This window comes from Alligator sinensis, unplaced genomic scaffold (genome assembly GCF_000455745.1).
Source record: "Alligator sinensis unplaced genomic scaffold, ASM45574v1 scaffold1094_1, whole genome shotgun sequence".
Lineage (NCBI taxonomy): Eukaryota > Metazoa > Chordata > Crocodylia > Alligatoridae > Alligator > Alligator sinensis.
The window spans coordinates 784248-796300 of record NW_005842562.1 but is presented as its reverse complement, the minus strand read 5'-3'; the positions used below and the strand labels follow the sequence as shown (position 1 = coordinate 796300).

Below are 12053 nucleotides of genomic sequence, written 5' to 3'. Positions count from 1 at the left end.
CTGTGACCAGTGGGGTCCCTCAAGGCTCTGTCCTAGGGCCTATACTTTTTAACATCTTCATCAATGATGTGGACATTGGTGTCACAAGCAGGCTGGCCAAGTTTGCCAACAACACCAAACTCTGGGGTAAAGCATCCACACCTGAGGACAGGAGGATGATCCAGGCAGATTTTGACACGCTCATGAAATGGGAGGATGAGAACCTGATAGTGTTCAACACCAAAAAATGCAAGGATCTCCACCTTGGGAGGAAAAACCTGCAGCACGCTTACAGGCTCGGCAGTGCTACGCTGGTTAGCACTACAGATGAAAGGAACTTGGGGGTCATGAATGACCACAAGATGAACATGAGTCTTCAATGTGATACTGCAGCTAGTAAAGCGAGCAAAATGCTGGCTTGCATCCATAGATGCTTCTCAAGCAAATCCCGGGATGTCATTCTCCCCTTGTACTCGGCCTTAGTGAGGCCGCAGCTGGAGTACTGCATCCAGTTTTGGGCTCCACAATTCAAAAAGGATGTGGAGAAGCTTGAGAGAGTGCAGAGGAGAGCCACGCGCATGATCAGAGGTCAGGAAAACAGACCTTATGATGAGAGGCTGAGAGCCATGGGACTCTTCAGCCTGGAAAAGCGCAGGCTCAGGGGCGATTTGGTGGCCACCTATAAGTTTATCAGGGGTGTTCACCAGGATCTGGGGGAGCATCTGTTTATCAGAGTGCCCCAAGGGATGACAAGATCGAACAGTCACAAACTCCGCCACGACCAATTCAGGCTAGACATAAGGAAGAACTTCTTTACTGTCCGAGCCCCCAAGGTTTGGAATAGACTGCCGCCGGAGGTGGTTCAAGCACCCACTTTGAACGCCTTCAAGACACATTTGGATGTTTATCTTGCTGGGATCCTATGATCCCTGCTGACTTCATAGACATTTGGGCTGGAAGGGACCCTGAAGGACCATCAAGTCCAGCCCGCTGCCCCAGGGGCGGGAAATCTAGGTGATAGTGACCATGAAATCATTACGTTCACAGTCTGTCGCAAGGCTGACCAAACAGATATCAAGCTCAAAGTCGTAGACTTCAAAAACGCAAATTTTAGTAAGCTCAGGTCACTAGTAGAAAATGCCCAGAGACCAAGGACCACAGGTAAAGGGAACACAAAAAGAATGGTTGTTCCTTAAAGATACAATCTTTAAGACTCAGAGAATATCCATTCCATGGAGAAAAAGTAGCAGAAGGGTCAAAATCCCCTCTTGTCTAAGCAGGGAAGTTGCAGCCCTCCTACAGAAAAAGGAAGAGGCATACAAGCAACGGAAGCTTGGGATAGCCTCTAAGGAAGACTACTTGTAGAAAACAGATTAGGCAAGCTAAGGCAGAAACTGAACTAAAACTAGCTACAAGAATCAAGGACAACAAGAAGTCCTTCTTTAGCTATATAGGGAGTAAAAGGAAAACTAATGGGAGTGTGGGGCCACTGCTCAATGCCTCAGGATAGCTGGTCACAACCACTCAGGAAAAAACTGAACTCCTAAATGACTACTTTGCCTCGGTCTTTCACAAGACCAAGGGGAACAACATGCCAGGTAGGGCACAGAACGAGCAGGGTAGGATTGACACCATTCCCACCATTGCCATAGAACTGGTGTATGATCAATTAAAGAAATTAGACGTATATAAATCAGCAGGACCGAATGAACCCCACCCAAGAGTGCTGCAAGAGTCGGCAGAAGTAATTGCAGAGCCCCTGGTAAAGGGCTTTAAAAAATCATTGGCCTCTGGAGAAATCCCAGAGGACTGGAAGAGGGCTAATGTTGTGCCCATCTTCAAGAAGGGGAAATGCGAAGACCTGGGAAACTCCTGGCCAATTAGCTTAATTTCTATTCCAGGGAAAATCCTAGAAACATTCATCAAAGAGGCTATACATGACAAACTTGCAGAAGGCATGATACTGAATGACTTTGTTGTGGGCAGGTCTTATCTGACCAACCTCATTTCTTTCTATGATCAGGTGACTTGTCACCTGGATGAGAGAAAAGCGATTGACATCATATACCTCAACTTCCAGAAAGCCTTTGACCTGGTATCCCACAAGGAACTGATCAGAAAACTGGAAGATACCGGGCTCAACTGCAGGACCGTCAAATGGATACAAAACTGGTTGCGAGGTAGGACACAGAGAGTCCAAATGAATGGATCAGTGTCATCCTGGTGAGATGTGGGCAGCGGCGTACCCCAGGGGTTGGTACTTGGTCCTGTGCTGTTCAATATTTTCATCAATGACCTGGCTTAGGGGGTGAAAAGCCCATTGGCCAAGTTCGCAGACGACACCAAGATATAGAGTTGTGCGGACACAGCCACAGATAGGCTGCAGATACAAGCAGACCTAGACAGGCTGATGGGTTGGGCAGAACGGAACCAGATAAGATTCAATATAGAGAAATGCTAAGTGCTGCATCTTCAAAGGAAGAAACCCTAGCACACCTATACCCTGGGCATCGCTAACCTGACTAGCATGACAAATGAAAAGGATCTGGGGGTAACAATAGACCACAACATGAATATGAGCCAGCAATGCAATGCAGAAGTCGCTAGAGCCAATAAAACTCTGGCATGCATCAATTGATGCATCTCCAGTAAATCCAAAGAAGTGATTCTCCCGCTTTACTCATCATTGCAGTGGCCACAGCTGGAGTATTGCATCCAGTTCTGGGCACCGCACTTCAACAAGGACGTGCTAAAGCTTGAGGGGGTCCAGAGAAGGGCCACCTGTATGATCAGGGACTTGCATGGCAACCGATATGAAGAGAGGCTGAGGGATCTCGGACTCTTCAGCCTAAAGAAAAGAAGGCCTAGAGAGGACTCGATTGCAGCTTACCTCTATATCAGAGATGTACACCAGGGGCTCAGTGAACAACTGTTCACCAGGGAGCCCTGGGGGAAAATTAGAAACAACGGCTAAACTCCTGGAAGATAGTTTCAGGCTAAACATAGGAAAAAATTCTTTACTACTAGGGTGACCAGACTGTGGAACAAGCTCCCCCCAGAGGTGGTGCAATCATCTACCCTAGAGGTCTTCAAGAAAAGACTGGACTGCCTCCTGGCTGGGGTCTACTGACCCCAGATTTCTTTCCTGCTCATGCAGGCGGCTGGACTTGATGATCCTTCAGGGTCCCTTCCAGCCCAATGATTCTATGAAAGCTGAAACTGCTTAGATTTTAACTTTCATCAATATATACCTCCTGCAAGTAAAGGGAAAATGCCTAGGAGTGACAGCTGTATGGTTATGCAGTTATTCTAGCCTCATAAGGATATTGTTTATTCATCTTTCAAGCTCTATATCCAAAAGAAGTAAAATATTATCAAATGACAGCTGTTTTTGTTTCTTACAGTAGTATGTACATAAAAATATTTTATATTTAAGAAGCCCCTAAAAAAAAAAAAAAAAAAAAAAGGAATCTCACAGGAACCATGCAACTTCAAGGCACATAACAGACAGACTGACATCTAATACAGGATACAGAGCACAGAATGTAATGACACAGCAAGAAAATGTTACCCAGAAATTCTAAGGCAAACTCGTACTCCAGTGAATAAACTATTTCTATTGGGACCTTTGAGAGGAATTAATTACATTTAAAATACCCATGTACAAAATATTACATACAATTCAATCTGCTGTTCCGTACTGAATACTTGAGCTGATGCTATTAAGATTTGAACCCACAAAATGGGCAGATGATGCAGTTTACCCATTTCAAAACTAATGTTTAAAACATCAACATATCCGTTCTGCTTAAAGACAGGGATGTGAGTCCAAAACAAGTGAATAACCTCCATATTATGCTCATGGTCATTATTCAAAGGTGGAGCCTCTAAGAATTTCCTGGTATTGTTGTCTCCCCTTCCAGCAAGTCTGCCCTGAAATATTCTAAACGTGTTCTGACAACATTATATTGTACTATACTAGAAATAGCAGTGTTTGTGCAATCAAATACCAAATTATAGAGCAGCAATAGCAAGGCTATAGTTAGAACTGGACATTTCCATTCTAAACACTTAGTTGTCATTCACTTACATGATTTTAAAGTGAATTACCTTCTGGATGGATATTTCTCTCATTCAGTCTTGGAAAAAAGAGCTTGGTAGGTCTCAAAAATGTTGCTGTTCTGCGTAGGGATAAAACCAATAACTTTCACGGTGAAAGACAGGGAGGTCAACCCATCCCCAAAGAGTCAATTGCCAAGTGATCAGTCAGGGCACTCATCAAGGATATGGGAAACCAAAAGACAAAGTCTTGACTTGCCCACCTGAGATCAGTGTCCAACATTTTCAGATGAATGCCCTAACCAGCAGGCTATTGGATAATCTGGGTTGGGTGTTTTTCATTTTCTCCTGCTGGAGCTGTTCTACTTCGCATAAATAACTGAATATTCAATAGGCCAGAGAGCAAGAGATTGACTTTTTAGCCCAGCAGTTATGGCACCTACCTGGGATGTGTGCGGGCCGGGAGCGACCCGAGCCCTTTTTCGTGCTGCACGCGGGCTGTGGCCAGCAGCCCGGGCACGCTGGATCAGAGAGGGAGGGCGACGAGCTGGAATTAGGCACAAACGCTTAGCGGTAGTTTTAAAGATTGTTTACTTACACCGAGATGGCAGTGGTGTAGGCTGGAAAACTTGCTTGAGTTGTGGTTACAGACACAGACAACACGGATGGTCACGTGGAGTTTGCTAGGCTCCACAGAACAGAGCTCCGGATGCTCTGGGTGAACGCGCCACCAAAATCGGAATCGGAGATACGTCTTATAAAATTTGCGCTCGAAGACGGGAAGAGGTGGGCGATGGATCAGGTCGCCAAGCTCCTCTGAATCTCACACAGGGTCTCTATTACCCTGCCGTGTATCCAGAGTCCCCACGAGATGGATGTGGAGTCCTCTTCGGCTTGGGCGGAAACTGCTCAAGCCTCTTATACGGCTAACAGGCCAATCATTAGCCGCCATGTGGGAATAATTTAGAACTAGCCAATAGCAGGGAACGAATTTACATACTGGTGGCGGGAACTCTTTTGCACCGTGCATTTCTCCTGCAACTTGAGCAATGCACTCTGCAAAAGAAGCTGCAGAAAGGCGGGAAACTCGTCCCTGCACCGGGGTTTTCCTTTGCAACAGGAAACTCTCCCGTGCAATGAAGCTGCAACTTGGCGGGGATAATTCTGGTGCCGAAGCACACACAAAATCATGCCTTTGGGTCATGATAGGATGGAGGAAAACAGAATAATTACGCGAACTAAAAAAGTTCCTAAAGGAGAGAGAGGTCCACCCCCAAACAGCCAATAGTCTGGTGGTTACAACATCCGCTGGACCATCAGACAACCTTGTAAGCCTCTGTAGATCTAAAATGGAAGGAGCTGAGTATACCTTGAGCTCCTACCACCCATGTGAGTGTCCTAAACAACAATCTCCTCTGGAGTCCATCTATCAGCATATCTCTTGTTTTAGCCAGCAATTCCATCCTTTTAAGAACTGGAGCGCACACTGCCATGAAAAGTGTTGATTCAATTTGACTTTTGAATTAGCATTTATATTCAAAACCAATTTTAGTCAGACAATTCCTAGTCAGTTTTATTTCCCCCCAGAAGATTTTGTTTTGCTTATTAAAATGTAAAGATAATCTAACATTCTCAAGTTAGGAATATGTGCTAAAAATCAAATTAAAAAAAGAAAAGTATTCCTAGTCCTTGAGACAACTTACCAGGTACTTTAGTACAGGTGGATAAATTGCTTTATTTTAAAACTTCAGATGAAAACATGAAAATAGTTCTCAGTGAGGAACATTTACTTCCTCCCTGCCTAAAATAATGATGAAATAACAAAATAATGAATTTTAGACTGGAGAGTTGCACAGTTCACTGCTTCTGTAAAACAAGCTCATTGCACACCAAGGGCTCCTTGCATCCCTCCATTCTCCCTGAACATGATCCCATCTTCCTCTCTTTGTAACTGACTCTAACATTTCCTCCCATGATCCCTAGGGTTCTATATGCTCCCCATGACACCCTTCCCCCCATCCCATCGATACTTGTGACCTTGCTCCCTTCTCCCCTCCCATACCACAGCTTCTACGTATCTATCTTTCTTCCCTACCCCACTCCCAAACTATTGTTTTTACTCAGATTTAAAGGAATAGGAACACAGCTATTGCCGCCTGCTTTTCTCTCCCCCCTCACCATGGAACAGGCAGGGGGGAAGCAGCATACTAGAAAGGAGGAATGAAAGTTTCCTCACTATCCTCTTCATTTTCCCGCTCAGCAAGGAACATTTAATTTAAAATTCAAATATATTCTAGTTTTCTGATTTTAATCAAAATCAACAAGTTGGCCTAAAATGTTCCCCAAAATCTGATCCAAAACTAAGATTCAAAACTTACTGCATTACATGCCAAAGTTGACTTAGGCATTTGCTTTATTCAGCCAATGACAATTAAGGAGATGATAATATCTTTTTTTTTTTTTTTAAATAGCAAATTATGCCTGCTCAGTAAGTTATACTATTTACTAAGTTATGCATAGAGACAGGGCACATATCAAGGCATATACATATTTTACTCTCAGGATCCCCTCAGAGCACTGGTCAAATGACTGTCTGTTGAATTGAAACAGACTAGTAAAAATATATGATTAAGCAATTAGATCATACATTTTATCAAGTTATGTGTACTTTAGGTCTTGGTAGGCTGTGATGAGTCAAAAGAAGTCAATGTTTCACATGTCCTGCTACACCCTACAATAGAACCATCACCATTGTTGGATCTTACAGCTGCATCTCCAGAAATGTTATACATCTCATCCAGTGCACCAAATGTCCTGATGGGAAATATGTTGGAAAAAACAAACAACAACTGTGCACCAAAATGAACACACACCGAAAATCTATCAAAGACAAGAATACCCAACTACCTGTGGGGGCACTCTTCTCACAAGACCATCACTACCTCTCCAATCTCTCAATTCTAATCCTCAAAGGGAACTTACAAAACACCTTTTGTAGATGAGCCTACGAACTTCATTTCATAAATCTACTGGATACAAAAAGTCCTGGACTCAATGTAGACATTGGTTTTATGACACATTACAACCTGCGTGACATCTGATTCAATAGGTACCTGCTTGACCTAACCTCTTACATTCTTCTTCTCCCCCCCACCTTTTCTCCCTTCCCCTACTTTCCTACCCTTTGTCTCCCTGATTTCCTACTATTTCCTTCTTCATTGAGAGCCTTTCTTACCCTGTATATTTACCTCTGTAATGTTTCCCTTTGGCCTTTTTCCCCCCCTGCTTTCTTCCCCCTCCCTCCTCTGCTTTACCTTTTATTTCTCATTTCTACCTTTTTATATTTACATTACATCCTCTCACATTTTGAGCTCCTCTCATTCCTGTTTTCTTAATCTCCAACTATTATTTTTCACTGACAGACTCTTTTCCACCCTGTAGTCTATCACTGCAATGCTTCCCTTCAGCCTTTTTTCCCCTGCTGTCTTCCCTCTCCCCTCTCTGCTTTACCTTTTGTCTTTCTAATTGCGACCTATTTACATTCTCACTGACATCCTGTCACACTTTTAGCTTCTCTTATTTCCTGGAGTCTCAGAACAGCAGAGACTCCCTAAACCTGAAGAAGGGTGACTGTACCCAAAAGCTTGCTAAGACCTTTTTTTTCAACTAGTCAGTTGGTCTAATAAAATACATCACATCTACTCAAAAAAACTTGCCTGACTATATCCTTAGACCAACACAGCTACAACCAAAAACCCAGCAATGTTTCACATGGCATGACAGGGAACCAGAGGCTTTTGTCACTTTAAGTAGAAAGTGCATAGAGTAGGCAAAGCCACATGACCGGGAGGGGTGGGGTTTGGAGACATATATACCCAGGGCCGGAAGAAAGTGGGCAGTCTAGCCCTATATGCTGTGTAAGAAGAAGCTCCTGGGAGAGAGGGGCTTCAGGAAAGACCCACGGACAGCCAGGCTACACAGGGAGCTAGACGGGGCAACTGAAGGGGGCGTACGGCTTGGGGTGGGGCATTGGCCCATAGTGAGGATTAAGGTAAGGTTTGGGAACCGGTTTGCTTGTGTGTTATATTTAAGTTTCTACACTGGAGGACCAGATTGTGACTATAGGGGTGATATGGTGGGCCAAGATTAATGTCTGTAAGACAATTTAGTGCCTGAGAGCAAGACTGATACTGGTCAGGCACATGAAGCACAAGATAGTTGAGGAACTGAAGCATTCTAGGACCCTGGGGCAGCCTCCCGCAATATTATAAATTCCATCAAGGCACAACAGGTGAGTTAGAAAAGGGAGGAAAAGCCAGAGTGAGGCAGGTGTTGGTTGGCCATCAGGGAGTATCACAGCCACCCTCACAGCCAGATATGCTACACATGGAAAGAATGATCACTAGGACATTAGCTCAAGTTCTCAAAAAAATCTGAAAAAACTCAGGTCACAACTGAAACCTGTATCTTAAACACATACCAATTTCAAATTAGTTACTTTATTCCAATCATCAGTTAATTTATTCCAAGTGTTGCTTCCAACCATCTTCTGTATTTAGGAAAATTGCTACAATATTCCTATGTGACAGAAATGTTACATAGAACTTGAAAATTAAAATTACCTCAAGATCATCCAGTGAACGGGTAATGCTAAATCGCTTAGATCTTCCAAATGATCTCCGAACAGAAGACCGTTGAGGGGCCTGAGGTAATCCAACTGAATGCCCAAACTTTGCGCCCTAAAGACAATAGAAAATAGAAAATTATTTTTACCTGTATTTAATTTTAGTACTTTACTTACCTTGGACAAATCTTCAGAGGCAGCAACGAATTTTCAGAGGTGCTCTCCTTTTATCCAATTTTACATCTGTTCAATTATACAGAACAGTGGGAGGTGTTTCCTCCAGCATCACTAAAACAATAACGGTGGATGCCACAGGGGGTAATGAATATAAGATGATAGATCACTCTAGATCAATGATTCGCAACCAGGGTGCCACCAGATCCTTTAAAGTGTGCCACAACGTGTGAGGAGGTAAGGTAAGTAGAGAACACAAGCCCAGGCTTTTCCCTACCTGAAGGATCCCCAACATACACTGCCCAGCCCCTCTGCAACGATGTAAGCACTGTGATATATGTTGGTTTGTTAAATTGTGCGCCATTCAATTCACAAAAGGTATGGAAGGGTGCCTCAAGTCTAAAAGATTTGAGAATCACTACTCTAGATATATCTGATTCAGTGCTCTCCCTAAAGCATCCACTTCTGGCACTGTCAGAGACAGGACCACTGGTCTGATCCAGTAGGGCACTTCTTGTGTTCTTACATCCTCATAGCACCAGGAAGGAGGGAGGGAGCAGAAATTTCTAAGGGCACAAATAGAATTAGGCACTCACTTTCAGTGGGAGCTGGCTGGTCTCCTTTGTGCCTTTGAAAATATCTACTAATCATTAAATTAATGTCATGAACATACTTTTTCCAGCCTAAGGCAAACACTTAGAAAGAAATGAGTTTACAAAAATGAGTAGTCAACAAGAGTTTTGCCGTGATTAGAAGAAAAGCACAAGACAATCCTAGCACTTTGCTGTCATGACTAGAGAATAGTAACTCATGGTCTCTATACAATGCTTCAAACCTAGAATCCATCTTACCTAGCCCCTGCCTGCATGATAAACACTCCCCACTTGTGTACTGATATTCTCAGTACTCAAGCTTATACCCATAAATTCCAACTTTCTAAATTACAGGAAGTATAAGGAAGTTGCCAGACTATTCTTTTATTTTACCAGCATAACTACTATTGTATGCACCTACAAAACAAAATCAAATGGTCTTCTGGGTTTTTAATGCCCTATAAGCATGTTCCACACTACCTTCCTCAAACAGTATATGCAGCTCAATCTATCCAAAGTCTGAGCCTCTTCTCTGTTCCCTCACTACAACACCCAAGTTTAGAAGGGTCACTGTATTTGTGTTGTTTTACATATCTTGAATTCCTTCCCCAATATATACTACCTTAAAATATTTCTTTTCCCTATAACAGATGATAGACTCTACCATACTGAAGCTTTCCTGTATTTCATTTCTGCACCTTCCTCAGTAGGACAAGCATCTTTTTTGGTTTTGATATGGCAAATCTCTATTACTTATATTTTTATTTTTTTCCTTCTAGTGTTAGGACTCACTGTTTCCAACTCTAAAATATCTTCTCTTTTCTGAGCATTTTGTTTGTCTTTGTTCAAAAGTCTATATAAGTCACATTAAGTAACTAAGCAAACATAATTCTACATTTTTATAATTGGATGTTAACAGCTTATTGTACAAAGTAGAGAAAAACAGCTAGCACATTATGCAGCCTTCTCTCTGTTACATAAGAGAACTTATCTGACATCTTTACTGAAAAAAATTAATATCTTGCTGTTTGTTTACCCATATGTATTCAATATGGCTCTTTAAAAGTATACAGATTCGCCCAAATGAACCATATTTACCATCAACTCCTACAAGAATGCTTTACAAATACCAAAGCTTAATATACCAAACAGGAATCTGAACCCAATTTCTACAGCAAACCCCCCTACTTTCCTTGGCATGCCTCTGCAACAGACTGGAACTCCTTTGGTATTTCAGGGAAATATTAAATAATGAGGATGCTTAATTTGACATGAAAACAAATGATGCAGTAGAACTGGTAGGCTTATATTCAATGTTTCCACTCTCTGCGCACACATTTTCAGTTTTTAGTACAGCAACATTTTTTTTGTACAGATAAAGAAAAATTATGCTGGAACAGTTACCAGAAAGAAGCCAGAGATTTGGCAACTGTAAAGCAGACTACTGAGGTCTGTAACCTGATGGACCACTTGGGACTGTAGGAAGATTATACGAACTAGACATTTCTGCTTAAAGTGATCAACAAAAAATTGAGGATATTCAAGTTGTAGAATTATAGAAAATGAGGGTTGGAAGGGACCTCAGGAGATCATCTAGTCCAACCCCCTGCTCAAAGCAGGACCATCCCCATCTAGATCATCCCAGCCAAGGCTGTGTCTACCTGGGTCTTAAAAACCTCCAAGAGATGGAGATTCTACCACCTCTCTGGGTAACCTGTTCCAGTGCTGTACTACCCTCCTGGTGAGAAAGTTTTTCCTAATATCTAACCTAGCTCTTGTAGCCCTTAGGTTTCAAAGTTAGCATCCATGAACAGAACAGCGCATAACTTTCAGAGATATTTTTCAAGTTATTTGCAGATCTAAGCAAATATCATCACATTAGTTTACATTTGGTTTCTATTTTAAGGCTGCTTGGAATCTCAAGGTTTAGAATAATTTCTCTTCACTTAAATGAAAGTCTGACTCTGAAGCAATCTTTGGTAACGAGTGGACCCTGTGTTAAATTCAAAAGGAGCCACTGCTATTAGCCTACAATAGATTGGAACAACGGTTTATTCCCAGTACACTGAGAGAATGGACAAATGAACAAATAATAGCAAATTTTAAAAAGGTAAGGACTTCATAGACATTAGGGCTGGGAAGGACCTCAAGAGATCATTGAGTCCAGCCCCCTGCCACAGGGGCAGGAAGGCAGCTGGGGCCAAGGGGTACCAGCAAGACAAACATCCAAATGTCTCTTAAAAGAGTCCAGAGTAGGTGCTTGCACCACCTCCAGCAGCAGTCTGTTCCAGGCCCTGGGGGCTCAGACTGTAAAGTTGTTCTTCCTTATGCCCAGCCTGAAATGGTCTTAGAGGAGTTTGTGACCGTTTGACCTTGTCATCCCTTGGGGTGCTCTGGTGAACAGGTGCTCCCCTAGTACCTGATGTACACCCCTTATATATTTTAGGCAGCCACCAGGTTCCCCCCCACCAAGCCTGTGCTTTTCCAGGCTGAAGAGTCCCATAGCTCTCAACCTCTCAGCACAAGGCCTGTTCTCCTGCCCTCTGACTTGACATATAATCAGCTGTTTCATGGTAACAGTTTGTGTCCTTTCCCTTACTGTGCAGTAGCTCACAAGCCATTAC

The 12053-nt window shown here is 42.8% G+C and overlaps 1 protein-coding gene across 3 annotated transcripts in view; it reads right to left on the bottom strand.

The window, feature by feature from the left end:
* The window catches only part of RGS12 (regulator of G protein signaling 12), a 159250-nt gene that overhangs the window by 105868 nt on the left and 41329 nt on the right, over nt 1–12053 (bottom strand). For all 3 annotated transcript variants that reach the window (XM_025214059.1, XM_025214060.1, XM_025214061.1), the window contains exon 3: nt 8661–8777. In XM_025214059.1, coding sequence (XP_025069844.1) covers nt 8661–8777 — 117 coding nt within the window. The remainder of the gene's footprint in view (nt 1–8660; nt 8778–12053) is intronic.